At 40.6% G+C, this 21,315-nt stretch overlaps 1 protein-coding gene across 4 annotated transcripts in view; it reads right to left on the bottom strand.

The window, feature by feature from the left end:
- Positions 1-20,779, bottom strand: part of crebbpb (CREB binding protein b) — a 36,391-nt gene extending 15,612 nt beyond the window's left edge. For all 4 annotated transcript variants that reach the window (XM_073493811.1, XM_073493812.1, XM_073493810.1 and 1 more), the window contains exons 1-6: positions 19,930-20,779; positions 9,785-10,377; positions 4,338-4,505; positions 2,697-2,949; positions 1,064-1,177; positions 38-274 (exon numbers count right to left, since the gene is read on the bottom strand). In XM_073493811.1, the coding sequence (XP_073349912.1) occupies positions 38-274; positions 1,064-1,177; positions 2,697-2,949; positions 4,338-4,505; positions 9,785-10,377; positions 19,930-20,014 (1,450 nt within the window). In that variant the 5' untranslated portion in view covers positions 20,015-20,779. The remainder of the gene's footprint in view (positions 1-37; positions 275-1,063; positions 1,178-2,696; positions 2,950-4,337; positions 4,506-9,784; positions 10,378-19,929) is intronic.
- Between the last annotated feature and the right edge of the window lie 536 nt (positions 20,780-21,315).

Below are 21,315 nucleotides of genomic sequence, written 5' to 3' on the forward strand. Positions count from 1 at the left end.
CTCTAAAAATGACAGTGAAGTCTCATCTTTATTGTACCTAGTGGGTTCATATTTCGCAGCTGCGGGTGGGGGCCTTGGGGGTTTTGCTGAGCCTGACCCTGGACCTGAACAGGGGACTGGTTCCCATACGGCAGGCCCAGGGCAGCGTAGGCCCTCTGCATGGAGCTGGGGTCGATGTGCGTGGCAGCACTGTTGATGGCTGTGGCACTTGGCTGACCAGGCCCCACCGTGCTGATGGCATTCTGCAGACTGGCCCCAGGAGAACCTAGCATGGCTTAAATGAGAAGATGAGGAAATAAGTAAGTGGTTTGGCAATTTGAATTAAACATTTAATTATTAATACACTGTTATAAATGAGGGGTAACTGCTGCTGCTTCCATTCTTTCTGTATTGTTTCTAAATACAACACAAATAATTAACATTAGTATACTCATCAGTATGAAAAAAAATTAAAACATTGACACCATTGAATATTATTAACTGTTTTTTTTTTTCTGTGTTAAGAAAAGAAATCTCAGCCTCTGTGGAAAAGAAAATGTTCTTGAGCAGACCTCCATCTAAAATCCCTACACTGTTCCCTGCTGTGTTGACTGCTGACAGGGAGCACGCTGCCTCTGTGGGGGATTTAAATCTGTCAGGGCCTTTTAACCAATCAGAGAGCACGCTATCCAAAGACCCTGCCCCCACTCATAGCAGAGCCACGGAGCCCCTCCCCTGGGTGTCACATTACAGGCCCAGCCTTTCTAGAGGAATCCTCTCACTGTTGAAGCTCTCACAGTCAGCGAGCCAGCACAGAGCTGCGGCAGGGACACACGACCTGCAGGGGGCACCACTTCATGCCACACACTTGACTCGAAGCTCGCTGCTGAGTGACAACTGCCTTACTGAACAGCTTACAAGGTATCAAAAGATTTTTTTTTCCCCAAAATGACCACAACCACAAGATATTTAAGCATCCATCCAGAATTCTTTGTTCTCTATCAACTTCTAACTTAGCCCATATGTATTTTTATATGGATGTTTAAATGCATAAGAGAGAAGGGGAGCTGCTGGAGTCACTCACGTTGCTGGTTCCTCTTATCGCTAGCGTTCTTTAAAGGCAGGCAGACCGGACAGTCGTGCCGCGTACAGTTCTTCCAGTGGGAGATGATCTGTCTGGATGATGCACAGTGAGCCACTGGGGAAAAACAAAAGGGAAAAAGAGACAGATTGAGGCATGGAGACAGGTAATTCAGCAGTATTTCACATTTTCAAAAGTTAAGGAGTTGAAAATGCTGATTTCTTACCAGACTACATTCAACTCATGTAAAATAAGTAGGTATGCACCAATTGCAATTTTCTTGGCCAATTCCAATTTCCAATTTTTTTAAAGTCTGACCTGCCGATTCCAAATTAGCAATTAGCATTACATTTTTGTAACCTTTTTTCAATGGACAAATTTAATTGTATGTTCAAAATGAAACACTGACTATTAAATAACTAATAAAAATAACACATTGTGAGCTGTTTTAATGGCCTGTTACTGAAATGTCTAAGTGAATTTTAGCTCCCTCTTATAAGCATTTACGCAGTGCATACTGGTAAATCTGGGACTCTTATGTTGGGGGGCTGGCAGCATGTGAAAACTAGGTGATCATGGTCTTGTCCCTGACTAAATGAAGGAAAGTTCAAAGCAAGTTAAAATGCAGCATGGTCAAAACAAACAAAAAATAAAAAACCTTGACTGCCCCAGTACAATGTGCAAATACCTATGTAAAAGCAATTACAGATGTAATAAAACCATAAAACCATCCCTGCATTTACTTTAAGCATATAAACAGTAAAAATATCGGAGTTCAAAGTTCATTAACCTGTGGTGACCTCCTTACTACTCACAGCTGTCAGAGGGAGGCTGCTTGCCACCAGGGTAGAGTACAAGCATTATGACATCAGTTTTAATAAAGATTAAATTCATGTTTGCTGATATTTCCGTTTGTTGTCAGTCACTGGGATATTTGGGGATTAGCAGGTCAAGGGGGTAAAGTGGCTCTATTGAAGCAATGAAATAAAAGAGCTTACTGCTTCACACTGCACAAAACAATACAACATAAGTGACTTAAATGCACAGCAGTTCAGCATCTGACTGCTCTCATCAAACTGTGGCTAGAAATTGACATTTATTTTTTTTTTTATCACTGCTGTTCAATCATAATAACTCCCCTTGCACTATCTGTATTGTACGTCAACAACAATGCAATTTGATTGTTTATGATATATAGGGATGCAAATTTCATGAAAACTCCTGCACTGGTCGTCAGTCACATACAGATCAATAAGCAATTCTGCTAAGGACGATATTGGCGAGCGGTTATATAAAGAGCTGAAGGCGACAGGTGCTTTTGGCATATTGTACTTGAAACTACAACAAGTCAATAACACCTTTCTGTAGTATGTAATGCTAATGGCACTGTGCCCACATCACAGGCTCTGATTATGTCAATGTTTTGTTCAATTCTTACAGTGATTAGCAGACGAGAGATTAACCCGTGACATCAGAGTCACATAAAAGTTCAGATGCGAGGAAATTCAGTTAGCACATTACTATGTCCCTTTAACACCTTGTGGTGGCAGGTGCACAGGTAAACACCCTCAGACAGGAGTCAGCCAAAATTTAAATATTTGAATCCAAGTAGTGCTCTGAAAAACACTTCACTCACCCTGGCAGGACTTGCCAGCCTGGCAGTGTGTCATGTGGTTGAGGACGTTCTTCATGGTGCGGCAGTGGGGCAGGGTGCAGGCCCTCACCTCCCCGTTGGCCTGCTCGCGCCGCTGGCACTTATGTGCGTGGAGCAACAGGACCAGCTGCTGCTGAATGAGTTTTCGCTTCTCGGGGTCGGCCGTCGGGCCCGCGGACACACCACCAGCACCGGGGACCATGCCCACCGATGCTACCTGCGTCTGCATCTGGGACTGCAAAAGGGAGACAATATACAGACAAGTTAGGCACAGATCAGAATTTCAGACTTGACTTGTTTTAGACTTTAAGCTTTTAAGTAAAAGACATCAATAAATATAATGCAGGTGCTAAGAGATGTGGGTAAAGAAAAGTAAAAAAATTAAATTAAGAAGGCATGACACCAGAGAAGAAAGAGGAGGTAAGATAAAGGAAGTTGACATGTAAAATTAAAAGACAATGTGAATGAAATCACTAAGACTGAGAAGGAACTGGTTAAACAAGGAAAATTAAAAAAAAACTTTCTCAAGAATTGAGGGAATGACATTTCCTGCTTCGATGAAATCAATTTCCTGTTCCATAGCACAGCGCACTGTTTACTTTTTGAAAGAATCTCACCCTGTACTCAACACTTGTACCGCCTTTAACAAATCTGAGAGAGAGACAAAGTGATAATCTTGCCAGTTACTAAACTTCATCTTAATAACACCAAACATTTGTTCAGTTTTGTTTGTTTTATCTTTTGGTTCACCGGCTGTGCGAAGATGCCACTGGTTAAATTTAAATGTGCATAATAATGATATAATAATGCAATCCATATTAAACAAACTGTACTTTAAGCAACAATATATGAACACTTTGATCAGAGTTCTATCCTTACTCTTACTCCTTATCCTTACTTACTGATTAAAGGTCATAATCTTTAGCAAAACCTTTGTCATCCCTGGAGGGGCGTTTGTGGTACATATCAGTCAAGTTGAGTAACGTTAACTTCTCATCACCTGTCTCTCCTCTGCCCTTAAAGTAGTGCGACTGTAAATAACAGGGAAACAACATAAAGAATCTCACACTGAGCTGAAATGAAGGGAGTGCACATGACATAGGCACATTTGAGATGGGAACCCTGAAAATGGTTTACACCAAGACAGGGTGGTAGTTTGCTTTATTCCCAAAACTTAACACAGTGCAAAAGGAAAAAAATGGTCTTTTATGGCAGCATTTCAGTGTTTCATGACTTCTATGAGAGCTCCCCTCGTGAAAAGCGCAAGGCCAGGACTAAAGCTAGTATGCATACTTCAATGGTTGCAGACTGGGTGCCTATGTCTGCAGAGGAGATAGCGTGTGAAGCAACAGATGATGCAGAAAGCAAGTCTAAAGAGGCAAATCCATTTCCTGATGAAAAATAGCACAGATTTTGTTGAAAAGAGAACATGCACACTGCGACAGTGTAGTGTATCACAGCAAGTTAATTACAGTATCGATACAACAGTTCCCCTTTTATCTTCCCTACATAGCCGGGTACAGCATATACATAATATAAAATATGTTTTGCCCTTACTAACCTAAAACACAAAGGGCGTGTGACAGATATCCACCTGTTATCGAAGATTCGAGTGATACTCACCAAGTTTGGCACACTCCCAGCTCCCTTCAGCTCAGCAGGGAATTGGGGCAGGTTGTTGGAAAGCGCCGTCTTGTTCTGGAGTTGTTGAGCGTTGACCCCCGCTGCCCCCATCTGCTGCACCCCAGCCTGGCCGTACTGCTGGCCAAATGGAGCTCCTGACATCCCCATCTATAGTTGACAATCAGGACAGAGGGTGGTCAGAAAATCTGCATATCATGCAGGATACCATCACAGTAGATCGGTCTTTTACCACGGCACTGAGTATTAAGCACATGGAACAGTGTTACGGTACACAGAAGTCATGGCTTAGTGCTATTTTGGCACGGCGATGAGAAAAATCCCAAATGCAGAAGGATACAAATGAGGGCTGCACAATTAAATGCAAAATAATTCACAATATGGCTAAGTGCAAAATCCAAATCGCAAGAACTGCAATTATCTTATAAAAAGGTCAAATGTGTCACAAAACAGTCTTTTAATGAAATTTTATAGTGCTGCAGAGATGTTCTGGCCTTCTCCAGATGTAAAAAAACATGTTTGTTTGGCAGAAACCAGGAGAAATGCCACATCATCATAATTTTACTAGTTTTTCAATGACAATGAAAATTGTGATGTAAAATGTAATCATCAACAGTAATCATGAATTATATCGCAATCGTCATTTTCCGTCAAAATAATCGCAATATCACTTTTTTGACCATATCGCGCAGCTCTAATACAAATTTTTCTTATTTACAATGGTTGAGCAACGCTGACGCACCGTACTCGTCTTATCCACAACTCTTTCTGTGTTGCTGTTGTAGATGAGGGAACCAAAATGGATTCCAAAAAAAAATCATTTAAAAAAGGTGTCGCACTTGACATAGTATGACTCATATGCCTGGCAATCAGCTTGTCGTGCTAACGTCAGCACAGATTGCTCACGGTATACAGCTTAAAGTTTCCAAGGTGAAACTTGCGCTTTTGAACTGTGGTTCTGCATAACCACCCTCAACATACAGTACATACCATGTAGTCTATTTGCATCAGATCATAAGCCCCATACCGTGATAATTTGGCACAATGACACAAACCGTTACAGCCCTAGAACAGTTTCTAGCTTTGATAATGCTCACACAGCGAGTCGGAGATCAGTGTGAGCTTCAGCACACATCAAAGTTGCAACTTTGCTTTTTTACCCCAAATGTTTTGTCTACAGTGCCTTTATCAGGGTGATCTGGTGCCTCAAGTTCACACATAATCAACAAATTTAGGGACTGCTGTTAAAAACTTAGACCTAAAACTACTCAATGGTAGCTCCAAAGTATTTTAAATATGATTACTACAAGCAAAATTAATTGTAAAGTTACTACAAAAATACATCATTTTTATTTTGTTAGTGGCCTGAGAGAAGGAATACTTAGATTTCTTGTTCAGTCCTCAGAAGTAATTTATTCCAATTTATTCTCCGATGGCCCTCTGCATGAACCTGTGTGCTGCCTTTGCCTGCTTTTCTCCACAGTGGCCAAAGCAGCAGCCTGCTTTGCTTCGCAGAGGTTTCCCCACCGCCAGTAGTGCTCAGGCAGACAGAGCAAGCCCGGCCCAGCGGAGGGAGAGAGAGAGGAACGGGAGGAGACACACAGAGAGAAAGACCAGCTTGCTCAACAGCTGAGCAGCGCACTGCACTGCTGCCTGCCCCTCCCCCTCCACTGCACAGAAACACACAGATGCTTGCCTACTGCCTCCCTGCCGTTCACACATGAGCACGGTCTCGTCCTCCTCTCCCACATGGGTTCTCTCGCTTGACAATCGGCACTTATTACGGAGGAGTGTCGCCAGACTAGAGGACAGCACTGTCGCACAGGAAGCCTCTAGTGTTTCCCCTCCTCTTGGCATGCCCTCTTCTGTTCCTCCATCTCTACAGTGCCTCCCCCACCCGAACAACAACACTCAAACCGGCCCCTCTAAACATGATTTACAGCTCCATTATCAAAGGCCAAAGGCCCAGAGAGACACGGCATATGCCAGAGAGAGAGAAAAGAAAAACGAAACAGTTGCGGGAGAAGAGTGGAAAATGGTGGAAAAGTAAGCAAAGACAAATAGAGGGCTTCAGCAAAAACATCTGAAAACAAAAAAAAGATTCCAGTTCATGTTTGCGTGTGCATTTCGATCTAAGTGTGGATGATCCTGCCAAAAAATAATGTCACTATCTATTTGATCGTAATCACAATCCCCACTTGAATTACTGTATATTGTTTCAATTTTGAAATGCCACTCTTGAAACAGCCTTTGAATTTCTGCTTTTGAACCATTGGAAGACAATATTGCATTATAGATGGATCTTTTGGCACAAGCTCCTCATCTGCCATGTTGCTACCTTTAACTGTCTCATTGTTTATAACATGTCAACCAAGGAAGAGCGACATGAAGTAGTTTGTCCAATCAGCATAACCATCTAGTTGGCTACATCGCTCTATTGGTTTCTTCACATATGTGAAGTTTGGAAAAAGAAATAAGAGGACATCTAAGACTGCAATCTCTACAATTCACCTGAAAAGAACATTTGGGACACCTTCAAGATTGATCACAATTTAAAATGCTGAAACTATCTAGTTACCTTAATTTTGAAGTTCCTATTTGTAAAGCTCTTTCCTGCCAAAGGGTTCATAGCATCTAAATGAGGTTGGATTGCATAGTGGCCAAAACTGAGCCATGTTCATTACTCTTATACCGTTTTTCCATTACATCTGCTGGCCTGGCTCTACTCGGTTTGACTTGGCGCAGCAGCCCGGCACAGCCGGGATTTTGCTCCTCCACCACAACTGGGCTACCTGCTTGAAGGTGTGTCTTAAACCAATGACGCACTTGTCCAGATCCCCGCAGTACTATCGAAGAATCACCGCTAACTCAGTATAACAACAAGTTTAATTTACTATAACTTCTTCACAATAAAAGCTAAAAAGTTTCTTAAAAACTTCTATTATGAAGCAGCATTATGGGAAACGTTGTGTTTTCGCCAGCAGTATCTAAACATGACTCACATCAGTCTAAACCGTGCTCTCGTACCCTAATCAGTGGCCTGTTGAATTATCACTCACAATGACGGGGAGCTGGATCAAACAGCAATGCCTTTATAAATGTTCGGCATTAAGGCCATTTCTCTATTTTGTTTGTCGAGCTCTCTGTACTACCCCACTGAGCTGCTCGCCTGTACACAGCCAGAATGATCGTGAGAGCAGGAGGTGATGGACCAGGAGTTTAACCTGTCAAGATCAAGTGGATTCACCTGGTTGCATCATTTCAACCCAGATCCTTACCAGATATTAATTGCATGAGTTTGCTGTTGAGCAAGAGTGGGGGGAAGCGATTAAAGCATTTTTCTAATAGTTTTGGTGATACGGTGTTGTTAGCAAACTGTGCTTCTTCCCTACTGTGGACACTCCACGACTTAAACGGTCATCGGCTGCGATTTTCTCATTTGTATTGATTATATTCAATGATTGTTGGGTAATCAGTCACACACATTTAGTCTGTGTGGCATAATATTTTGTTTATACCATGTTATGTGATATTGTAGTGCTAGCGTTATTTTTGTAGGTTAAACTGGCTTGATAATAAAAAGCTGAAATGCTTTGATGCATATTTTGTTGAAGCTTTTGTGTTTCAAGACTAAATAATCTCCAAACTGACATGTTGAGTTGGCCAACTGTTGCTAGCTCACTCAGTTACAGACTGTCTCATGTTAAGTTGCGTTCATGGTCCAGCGCCTGTAGCGCCAACTCAAAGAATTTTGGGGAACAAATAAATGTGGGGCCTGCTGGATATCTTTGTAGAACTGTTCAATTAACAATTAATGAATTATATGCTCTACAGCATTTTGGCTAAGGGCTTTAAATTGCATTATTAAATATCTATAATTCTTAAAAACATCAGACTCTGTGGATTGGTATGTGGATCAGTGGAGTCAGTCTGATATCCACTGAGTGAATTATGTCAATACTGGCACCAAATACTGATATTGGATCAATGGCAACTCTATTATAAAGTATAAAAAGTAACAAATTGTCCAAAAAAAAGGTTGCCAGTGTTTGCAAGACCTATAGATTTATTGTTAAATGTGCAATAAATCCTTTCATTTTTTCATTAACATACAGCATGTGTTGTTCATTAAGAAAACAGCAACAATCATCAAACGATGAAGCCATCTTTCTTCCTCAGGCTATTGTCAAAACTTGTTCCATCCCTTGCACACTCCTAGTGCTTATCTTGGCCAATATAAGCAAAGACTAAATTTGGAAGAAGAAGAGGAAATTATTCATAAATAATAACTGACTGACACCAATCTACCTGCCATAGGTACATATATCTAACTTCCTTGTTACAATTTGGACAGTCACCATTTTCTTTTTACTATATATTATAATAAATGCACAACATTAACATTGGAAAACTTCACAACTTTGTTGAAAAACATGATGAAAGTAAAACTGAAAAAGACAATTTGGCCATATGAATTAGTAGTAGGAAAACAACCACAAAGAAAAGTGTTTTTTTGCCATGTAAAAGCTTGTCAAACAGAAACTATACAAGTGTCTCGTATCATGTGTGCGACTGCACATCTGATCTTTCTTTCAAAGTAATAGTGAAGCCAGCTACATTTCCCAAGCTCTGAACATAAACGCCGACACATCACTCTCCCACATTTCGGCAGCATGTTTCTCTGTTGGCAGCCACACAAGGTAAATATGACATTTGCCAGATTATGCCATTTTATCTTGCAACCGCAGGTTAACACATATGCAATGAACACGACCAGGTTAAAATCCGTCTTTGCTCTTTCCTCCTTTCCTCTCAAACACAATCCCAGCATCTCAAAATGATATAAAGGCATTTGTTTCAGTTTGTGAGATTAATGCACTTGATAACACCCTCAACTGGTTGGGCTGTTGGGGGCTGGGCAAATGAAATAAAACATTTCACATGCTTTTCAGGATAAAAAGATGAGATGAAAACATAACTGTACATAAGGTTGATGGCTTGACAACAACAGCCAATTACATGGCTGGATCAAAGCTATTTCTGACCACTTTTTTACTAAAAGGACAGCCTATTAAAAGGTTTGGTTAAGATAACCAAACTCACCACATGAGATTTTTTTTGTAAAAAGTCAGATGGATATAAATTACAAGCTCTCCTAAATCGGAAGCTTCCAGTGCTTGCAAATAAAATTATAATGACAACACCTTAAATGTAAGAATGGTGTGGATAAATGGTGGGGGTGGTGATGGTGTGGCAATACTTTCATGTTATCAACTCAGCTAACATGCAAGGAAAAGTTTATTAACTGAAGCATTGCAGTCCAGTCAAGCAAGTTGTTCAGTCATGATGGAGCACAAACAGTTTAACCCTGTCCTGAAATCCAATTCTGGCCAGAAAATAATTCAGAAAAGATTAATTTTGAACCTTACCTTATTCATGTTTCCAGCTTGCTGGGCATTCAACGAGTTGTGTGCTCCCAACTGTGGCCCTCCTTGTGTGAGTGTCTCTGCCAGCACACTGCCTCCAACACCAGGTCCTTGTGCCCCCTGCATGCCTTGGCCCTGGTACTGCATGCCAGGTCTACCCCGGCCTGCAGGTCCCAGAGTCCCATTCATTACTTGACCAGCCTGGCCCATGACCCCATGACTCTGCCCACTGTTCAACATGGCCTGGTTGAAGCCCATGCCTGTGCTTCCATTGCCTTGTCCGGCAGCACCTCCTTTCTGGGCCTGGGGAGACTGGTGGTTGGTAGCACCCTGCCCCAGTGGACTTTTACCAAGCACAGCACCTAACTGGCTTCCCACCATGCCGCCCTGTTGGGGGCCCCCTCCTAAGATGGAGGAGCTTCCTGGTCGCAGGAGCTCAGACAGTTGCTTGTGTTTGGCAGCTGCATCAGGAACAATGGAGTTGAGACCAGGACCTCCACCTGGACCACCATTGGATGACATTCCCATTCCCAAGTCTCCATTGGGGATGAGCTCATCTGGAAGGTCATTTTCCAGGTCAAACAGAGACACAAGATCTGAAGAAGACAGAAAAGGAAATAAGAATTAGCTGTCATCATTGACTCGACCCCATTAACCAATAACAGAACAAGCTTCTAACCACCAAGGACAGAGAAATGAAGGTTTTTGTTGGAAGGTTTACTCAATTATCATTATGATCTGATTAATCACTTAAAGTAATCCAGCGTAAGACCCTCAAGTTTTAAGATAAACATCTACTATTCTACTAGATCTACTAACTACTATTTTACTACATAGTTATTAAGCGGTTCACTGTGAAGGAGGAGAATCATGCACAGGTGTTTGAAGGTTACCATTCCATTCATCATTTATTACAGAATATTGGGCCAGCTGTATGCCATTTTTCAGGCATACCATTATACGAAAATTATAGGTTATCAATCAGTGCACATGCGCTTATCTAACGTATTGAATTTGACTTTATTAGTGTTATTAACAACATATATTTCAAGTCTTTTCCTTTTCATCCCTTTAAGGGTCATCGTAACTGATAATAATTACGGATGCAATTATTTTTTTGGCCCAACATCGGAATCAGCATTGGCTTATTGGCAAATAAAATGGCATTCACTGATGGCAGTGGCCGATGTTTACTGTCGTTTCCCATTCATTCTCGCTGGGTACACACGCTGTCCACTGTAGACTACAGTCATTGCTTTCAGAGCAATGTAATGTGCACGTGTGGATTCTTTTTAAATTAAAAGTGAAAGAAAATGTTGGCGTGTATTACACTGTCTTGGAGAAAGATCAGCGATGTGTAGTTTGCAAAATATTCCAGTGACATTTGCTGATGTGATCCCCTCGGTAAGACCCCTGAGACAGTTTAGAAGTGGAGGCTGACACAGGCCGCGGTGTTAAAACAACGCTTTGCTCTGATGGAGTCTGATCCTGTTGTCTGCATCTCTATCTCACTGGATCCCAGGTATAAGGACCTCTACTTTAAAAGTTGATTTTAGACGGCATGCACCAGCAGCACTGTATGTGCAACTGATGGATAGGCCTGCTGCCGGAGCTGGAGGTGAAACGAACTTCAAAAGAGAACTGATTACCCAGATAGCAAAGCACAAATGGACGGGGCATGGTCCACGTTTGAAGAAATTCTGGACGAAAATGGACCGGAAAGGCCAACTAGGAGGGCACTGCAGCAACTTAAAGGTTCTTGTTAATTTTTGTGTTTTTCTAAATAGCTTTTACATTTACATTTAATTGTATTAATGTATGTCTCACAAAAAGAATGTTTTTGATGGGGTATATACCAAAATTCCTCAATAAGCCGTAGGTGTATAGCAGGATCAACAGGCTTTTGAAGCAGTTATTTTTCAAAAAAGCAAGTCTTTTTCAAGGGAAAGAAGGCTATATTAAACGTTTTTATACAATTTTATGATTGAATTTCTGCTCATTTACTGATAGTGTAATCAAGGGCCAAATGACTTTAAACAGTTATTTTGTTTATAAAACGGATTTCTTTGTTTCGTTGACGCAAAAGGAATAAATAACAACAAATACAAACTAACAAGCAAAAAAGTCAGCTCAATTATCGGCCAAATTGTTATTTGAAACATCGGTATCAGCCGAGAATTTCCATATCGATGCATCCCTAATAATAATAATAATAATAATAATAGTATAATACTGTATTTCGTGATATTATGACATTTTCTGAGACGTTATTGTAAAATTGCATATTCTTGTAACTCTAATTACTATTAATGAACATATGGATTTCTCACCCACGCCTCAGCTTTGTTCCTAAAGTTGGCCGAAATACTTAGTGTCAGCCTACCCACTCAGGTTGTGAATCAGTATTTGGCAAGCGTCAACATGATGTACAGTTTAAGTGTAAACTAAAAATTTGTGTAACATTTAAAACTAAAATCATGTAGGGAGGAACACAATATGACACAATTACCACATTTTGGAAAAGCATCAAACGTCAATGTAGTATCAAGTCTGAATGAGCATATTAGGTCTGCCCTTTTTTGTGCAAGGTCATTCAGATTGACTTTGGGCAGAATAACTTGTAGTTAGGTGACTTGTTGTTGTTACTCAACAGTCCCTGTTTTAACTTTGCAGTTCTTTGGGACAAAAAAGTGCAGATGAAAAGCTTCAGTTCTGTAACCTAAAGCACGCTTATGGCTAAGCAGAAAAAGTGAACAAGAACACAACACACAGAGAAAATAAATAGAACCTTAATGAAGGTTGCAGTCCAATTCACACGTCTATGCCAAGGTCCTTCCAGGAGGGTGCGAGTGTGCCTGTGTATGTCAGCCAGTAAAAATTTTACCAGCACAACAGCCACACCCACACACACGCCTAGGTTTCTGAGTTATTACAGTTTGAGAGAAATACAACCCGTTTATCAATAAATATGGTGGCAAATAATGGGAGGTTAAATATTATAGCCACAGGCTCTAAATGGAATAAGTGAGCTTATTGTACATAAGATTAAAGCAACACGTCTCAGAGTTACAGCAAGAGACATGGTACATAGTTGAGAGCAAGCATCTGTTACCTGCCAGAGGCCTATTCAGCACCAAGATTGAGACCACACAAATTTAAGAGGGAGAGGATACAGCTGAGCCAGAAAACTAGCGTATGAAGAAAAAGTGCCTTCAGCAGGGTTAGTCTTTTCAATGCCATTTGAATTGGCTCATTATACAACAAGGATATGATGAGCATATCCAGTGGCAAGAAATAACATGCCAAGTAGTGACAACGGAAGCATTCACTGAGGACAGAATCCCAACACTTGAGTCACACTCACTATTCTCACCTGAAGAGGACACTGCTACTGACAGCTGTAATTCACCAAACCTTTTCAGGAGCTGCATCAAAATCTTCAATTAGACTCTTCAGTCTGGTAGATAATAACAGGCTGTGCAGCAGGCTGTTGCTGCCCTACCAAAGTCAGAGAGAAATGGGATGGAGGTGGAAAGATAAAGATGCTCCCCTCTATCCCCAAAGAGACAGGGAGAAAAGTTGTGAGCCAGTCATGGCAGTGCTGAAGGGACATGTTAGATTTATAAGGAATCAGGCTGAGCATTGGGAAAGTAGTTAGAGTACAGCCTTTAACATGTGGTGGAAATGTTGGAGTGGTAAAGCTGCCTGTGGAGGTCTGATTCAGCCAGCAAAATGGAAAAAATGCAAATAAATAAACAAATAAATGTATTGATACAGGTATTTACATCACTACTATCTAGGCCCCACCTGTTAGTATCTTTTACAAAAAAAATTTACAAAAGGGGGTTCATGGTGAGAGTGAGAAACATTTAACTTGCTGACTCCGTTGAGGCAGGCTGTAATAACATTATCTTAGACTATATGAGAGTCTTTGAGAGCAGTTGGTTTGTATAGTAGGAATAGTAGTTTGTCATGTGCAAAATATCCAAATAAATGCAGATTTTTATCAAAATGGGGTTTTCATTGGGGTTTTTTTGGCCTGCCTTGGTGATGCTGGAAATATATCCAAACTAGGGGTGTCATGATTATTCAAATCCACGATTCAATTTAAACCAACAGCTATTTCCATTCCATTGCATTATTAAGAAGTATGAAGTACATTGCATGAACTAGAGTTATCATAGTTAACATAACTTTTTTTATTATTTTTTTTTTATTCTGTCTTGTGTTGTCTTTAAGGTGCATTTTCCTTTGAATGTGCACAAGTAGGTGGGAGTGGAGATACAAAATAAAATTACCAGTCCAAATAACTGAAAGTCAACTCAAATTATGGTTGTGCAAAATGGTGACACCCTTACCGTTCAGCCAGCATGAACTGTAGTTTGTAAACTGTTTATAAGGAGGTTTAAAAAAGACAATGTGTAAGTGGGACACCCTGGTATTAGGGAACAATTCTGGATTCATTACTTTTTCAGCAGACTGGTATATGTAATGACGTAAAAAGACGAAAATTGAATGCCACATTTAAAAACCGAGGAAGCACTGTGCTCGGCTGTTTCCTTGCCATTTGATTGGCAGTTCATTTGTAAAACCTTTTATTTGGTGCTTTATAAGAAGAGCTGTGATGACTTCAAGATGTGCAAAATTAGTGGCACACTACACTTGTAAAGCTGGGGCTGCAGTCATTTGCAGCACAATGTTTATGAAAACCACAGCCATTCAGAGAAAATGACAAGAAAAAAGGGCAATGTGAACAACCTGACAGGGCGAAAAACTATTTTTACTCAGCTCTTGCAGAGACCGAGATTTGAAAGAATGAAACAGCTCAAAGTCTTGCTCCAAAGGATATGGATGTGTGAGATACTACAGTTAAGAGCAGAGGTAGGAAAAGGGTAGAGTTAAAGTGGGCTGCAGGGCAGAACTGATTGGGGTGGCTGATTGGTTGGCATCCAGTGCCACCCATCATTCTCCTCATCTAAATCAGTTCCACCTCAGCTGAGATATTAACCATCAGATCCAGAGTATCGTCTGCCACTGCTCTACACGCTGGGAAAGGTAACATTTTAACACATGACTGTTTAAATGTGTGCTAATGCTGACAGAGCTGATGCTCACCCTGGGGTTGGGTGATCATGTAGATCGGCCAGACAGGAGGTGGAAACCCCGTAGGGTTGGAGAGTTGCTGCCCATTTCTTACCTTAAGCGCTGACACACACATTTAACCATGCAGATGAAAACAAGCCTGACACTGGCCTGGACAAGAGGTGCAAACACAGACTGACACAAGACTTGAGCACCATAAAAATCTGTCACACATTAACAAAAACATCAAAAACAGGCTGCTAATCTGTGGTTGTGAGCGACAGCACAGTGGGCAGTGGGCTGAATATGGCAAAGGGAGACGCCTTTGCTATCTGTCAGCCTACCAATGACAGAAGAGCTTCACTAATAACAAACGTGACTCAGTAAGCCAATCCCATTCAGGTATATAGCGATAATACACCTTTGCAACACATCTACGGAATCTAGCAATAGCCATAATGAATTAAATCTTTGAAGCAACTGAATACTGGTACCTTCTTTTAAAATTTAAAAGCCAGTGAATGTATTGTTTGATGCTTTGAAAACCACCCATCTGGAGTTATTTGGTCTGATTTCTCCTCTTAAAATTAGTCTGTAATCACTTTCTCTGTAAATGCATGTTCTACAGAGATTCACTTCATCCACTCAAAATACTTCAAATTCAAAAGAAACCAAGTAAAACTAACTGTACACAAGATAACAAGAAAAATGCAAGGGAAAAAATGTCAGAAATATTCTCAGAATTAGGGCTTTTTCCAACTTGAGACCAAAAAAAACTGTGCCTATCCTCCCACCTGCAGCCAAGCACTTAAATTCTTCTCAGTGTACTTAAGACCCTGAGCTGCATCCAAGACTTCAAAGAGAGCAGGTCTACAAGAGACACTGTGCAATGTCTCACTGAATACATGTTTCTGTGTGTCAACCAAGACAGAAAGGGCTTCTGGCAGCAGTGGGGGAGGAGTCTCAGTGTCAGGCTGCTTTATTGCACAGCAAAAGCTCCTGTCACCCCTGAGAAGATGAGCTACCTTGGCTGAAGACCGAGGACTGTCAGCCGGCTAGATAATACAGCCACCCACAGAAGACAAGACGGACTGAACAAAGAAACTTCTCTCAGCTGATTGTATGGCAGACAGACGTTTCCGATCTCCAATGCAATTTAAATAGAGCACCAGTCTTTGTGTACGCTCGAGAGGATGAGAGTTGAGAGGTGGCTGCAGTGGTGCGATCCCAAAACTGAGACAGCGCATGCTTTTTTGATTTGGAAGCTAGCAAAAGAATACCAACAAAGCAACATGCAGTACACAGCAAGTATATTTTAATACTACTTTAATTTACGCTTTACCTAGCAGTTTTCACACCATCATTTTTAGCCTAGAAAAAAAGGTTTAAGTCACAAGTATGCTCTTGCAGTAAAGGGAGCTCACTGAGAGGTTTCCAGTTATTAAGTAGGGATGTCCCAGACGATTGATTTGAGGGATGCACAATTTGGATTGTTTCAGTGGATACCGATACCTACCTGCTTCTCACAACCAATACCAATAAGATAACCGATCATTTCGCATTTCTGTGTTTTAAAAAAAAGGAGAGTTCCTAACCTGTCATTTGTGCACACCTAAGAGTAAGAGAGGTTAAGATGCAGTAAGCAAAGATGGATGATTAAATATTCCACAGTTCTGATAAGATTGGTTGTGTTAAAACTTGTAGGATTTTCCCTCCTCTCAGGAACTTTACAGCATGTTTCGCAAATGACAACTGTGTTGTCTTCCTCTGAAACTGTTAAAAAAACATCCACGCCAGCTCCAATATGTATTGCTCTCTAGTCTACACTGCATAGCTCTACACAGGTGCAAAAGTTTCATGTCATGAGTTCGACAAATGTGTGCTACACCTTCTAGGCGACTACTCTTGAAGTAAGAAAACATCAAGAAGAGTCAAAATTGAGCATTTTATTGGATTTATTGTGTAAGGTTAAACATTATCGGTACATTACATCTTAGACAAAACTTAACCGGTGAAATTACATTTGAATGAAAATTATGTTGACGTGGAATTTGAATGTGCACACTAAAGAGGTCATATTACGCTAATTTTCAGGTTCATACTTTTATTTGTGGGTTCTAGTATAACAGGTTTACGGACTTTACTTTTCAAAAAAACATTATTTTTCTCATATGGTGCATTGCTGCAGCATCCCTTTTCACACTGCATCTTGAACGTTCCGTTTTAACTACAGAGTGAGACATCTCGCCTCTGTTCAATCTTTGGTGATGGTTGCACATGTGCATTACTTAACGGGCGGGATGTAGCCAGTAAGAGGCAGGGTAGGGCGGGTCATGCCAAGCAAGGTAGTGTGATCTAAAATAACACTGCTACAGTGGTAGCAACTGTCTGCTGACTGACTGAAGTGTATATATTTTATAATAAATATATAAAAATATATATTTATATAACACTTGTTACATAGGGACGCACATACATTACAGAAGTAAAGGACTTGACTCCAAACCAGGCATTTCAGGAACAGTGTTGGGAGAGAGTAACTTCCTTTGGCATGGACTTTGGCCTTTTTCACTTTGCAGACCTTTTATATGCACAAAAATGCTTCATAACACAATAAAGGAAAGGCAAAAAGCATAATATGACCTCTTTATTAAAATTTAACTGACGAGCAGTTTTTAATCGTGCAACAATCAATTCTGACGTAGAAATTACTTGATTAGTCAATCTCCATGAATATTATTTTGACAGAAACATTTTGACAAAACGATTCAGTAAAAACACCAACCATTGCCTGGTGTAATTTCTTCACTGTCTGAGATTTCCTGCTTTTGTCTGTTTTCTATCATTGTAAACTGAATATCTTTGCGTTTTGGAATGCAAAATGGACAAAACAAGATGTCTTAAGACGTCAACCCTGCGAAATTGTAACAGACATTTATTATATTTTATAGATGAAACAATGAATTCAGAAGAAAAAATTTAATCAGCAGCAGCAGCCACCCAACCCCTCTTTTCTCTGCTTTCCTCTGAGAGATACATTAAAACCTCTTTCTCATGGAGAACCCATGCAAGAGTTCACTTTTCAGACAACATCAGCAGGTTTCCCTATCCAAAGAGTGAGTCACTATCTAATCAGTTCATACATGACAGGATACGTCTTGGAGTCACAAATGGATGCCAACGGTTCTGTTCAAGTTTTAAGAAGTCACTTGTAAGTGTTGGAAAATCTGCAAATGCGGAGACCTGGTGCCAAATTTTTATTACTCTGTATTTAATTTATCTCGACAACACTGAGTAGCAGCTCCCACTTCTTAGACTGAAGGACTGTCAATCTTCTACAGACATTTTTCAAAACATAATAGCTTCAGTGTAAAGATTGAAACCTTTAGTTGTCCACTTCAATCAAGCGACAATCAAGAAATATGGACTCATCTCTCATTCACCAATAAATGCAACACAGCACTTTTCTGAAATGTCAACCCATGTACATGAGTGAAAATGTCTTTTATTACATAAGAAGTCTGCAAAAATGCAGCTGTTGGTCAGCCATAATAGTTGATATCATAAAAAAGGGCTCCTGGGTGCATTTTCATTGGTCGCACTGGTGCGTCTAAAATTTTGCTGGCCTGATTTTTAACAAAGTGTAGCTATTGCAATTTCTTGTTGAATGTGCTTTGATTTACATGGAAATTATAATTATACTAATTATATAATTATCTGCACCTTTATACATGTCTGCAATCACTTCCATTATGTGTTAAATTAGATTATATGTATTTTTGGGTTCAATGAATTCATGTGCTTGTGCACCTAAATGAAAAAGTTAGGCGCACTAGTGCAACCAGTTTAAAACGTCAGTCTGGAGCCTTGTGAATAATGAGCACTTTAAAATTTGGGTGTAATTTGTGTAAAGCATTAGATTGATTGAAGATTTATTTCTGTATCAACTGATAAACACATGCACATATCAGAGCTTGAACAACATTGAGAACCCCGCAACTTGCATGTAAGAGGGTAGCATGCCACCTTAGCAGATAATTTAAGTAATTATGCAATGTGCTGGCCACAAAATATCTAAGCTTATTAAAAAAGGTCACTTTATTTTCAAAAAGTAAAAACTCCTTCATGTAATCAAGCTACGCTGATGTGCAGGTTGGACTGGTGAAGACGCATACCCCAGGGCTAGTAGTCTATAATGTTCTGTTTTATCACGGCAGCAGTTTTTCTCAGCTTGGAGGCTATGCTGAATAAGCCGGCAGCAGAAAAGATATAGATACAAAACACATGTAGTCTTGCATTATATCTTTCCAGATCACTTTAAACCCGGACCATTCGTGCATTTTGCTGAATGAAAGAGGGGCTGAACCTTCAGTGGCAGGCTGACCCAGTGGTGAGAGAGATTATCTTTCCTTCAGACAACTAAGGTTCAAGTGCTTGCGGCTGTCAAGAATCTGCACTGCTGAAGGGCCAATGAGCAAGACACTAAATCCAATCCAACTACAGGAGATCCTCTGTGTTAATGGGTAACAAGAATAAGAGGGTTTTTTAATTCATTTCTGGCTAGGTAATGAACAGGTGCCACGGCACAAAGACAGTACCAGTCCAACATGGGGCAAAAAAAAAGGAAAAACCAACGTCATATGACTTGTACAAACATAAAATTCTATTAATTTGTGTCTCAGAGATGCTATGATTGCTAAGCACCATTATGTTGTTGTTGTTTTTTTTACTTTTGACCATTTAAAGGCTGAAAAGTTGGGGGCACACTCTCCCAGGTGAGTAATTCTCATGTGATGAAGAGGCAGTGAGTTTGCACTTTTGTAAACACTAATTGCAGATTTAATCCAACAATCCTACGGGAACTTGCTGGACAGTTTCCCTATGATATGTGCACAGAGGATGGATTTACATTGTTGTAGCTCTTATCCTTAAAGGTGCATGCATCCAGCCTCAAAACACAGCAGGGCTGTGCAACTGTGCGGACTTCACAGACATACATACGGTTGCAAGTTTGCACATCCTCTTTATCAGTGAGTTGCGTTTGTAAAACCGCGTCCTGTTCTTACCTGGGCCATCTGATCCTGAGAGAGGTGAATTGAGCTTAGGTCGCTTTGCAGTGGGGGGTCCGACATCCAGCAGATTGTCAGCCATCCTGATCGGCAGATTTTATGAATGGTTGATGGTGCAGGAAAATAACAGCAGGATCTGTCCAACTTGGCGGCCTCCGGCTCGTAATGACTGGTAACTTTTCCTAACGTTACGCGTAAAGGAGCAATTTCACAGTTTTTTTTTTCTTCTTCTGGACTGGCAGACTGGCGAAACGCTGCCTGGAGAAAAGGGTTTCAAAAGAAAGGCAACAGCGCCACGCTTCGCCGCCGAAGATCACCCCATGATAATCCAACACCCAACACCCACATAATTATCCTTAATAATTACGTCCAAAAATTATTTCAGTTCGAGAAAAATAAATAAAAATCAATCATAAAATATTACAAAAGGCGTAGGCAAATCCCTTTCTCCGCAGATCGCCGGTTTCACGTCTGTACAGAATCATTTTTTTCGCAGTCGAAACGAGCAACCATAAAATCTATCTTGGGCTTAAATAAAAAGAGCAAAATTCAAAAAATATTTTCTATGAAGTGGATTATTTTTCTCGTCGCTGTCTCCCGGTAAATACAGCGTCTCGGGACGGAGATACGGCGAGAAGCGGCGCTCTCTAAAAGGGAAATCAAATATACAGTGGGCTTTCGAGACGATAAAAACCCACGTAATCCTCACATGTTTGCATTAATTCTCATCGGAAGAACTAACACTTCGATTTTCTGGACGAAAAAAGCCGTTTGAGCCCGGTCTGGGTACCTCCGATCGGTTTTTAAAATTAATGCTCCCCCCGAAATCCCGATTCTGAGCCGCGTCAAGATGGCGGCTGTTGATTCCTCCGATACAAAAAAAAGTTTTTTTTCTTCCCAGCTAGACTGTGGGGGGAGGAGGGGGAGGCGTCGCGCTGTGACGTCCTGACGTAAACCTGAGTCCCACCGTGCGTCATGGGGACGTACGTGAAGTTGCCTCTAGGGGAGGAATAACCCCCCGAAAAATGCATTTTACTATGTGCTACCTGCTTTAAACTTCACAAACACATAGCAGGCACTAATACAAATTTAAAGTACTTACTTTAAAAAACAATGCATTGTTGAGGTTAACACACAGACAGCAGTACTTAAATTCGTAGGTGGTGGTGGACAATAAGTAGGCTTACAATAAAAAAAAGGTACAATTTATAGTACTTGTACTTGATTATTTCCGTTTTTATGCAACTTTTTACATCTTTTCTATTACATTTCAGGGGGTAAAGTGACCAAGTAGGCCTAAATTTAAGTGCTGTACAGTGAAAATCCTGAGGTACTTATAGTTGATTATTTCCATTTCATGCAGCTTTTAACAGTGTTTTAAAA

The sequence above is a fragment of the Pagrus major genome, chromosome 23 (assembly GCF_040436345.1).
Source record: "Pagrus major chromosome 23, Pma_NU_1.0".
Lineage (NCBI taxonomy): Eukaryota > Metazoa > Chordata > Actinopteri > Spariformes > Sparidae > Pagrus > Pagrus major.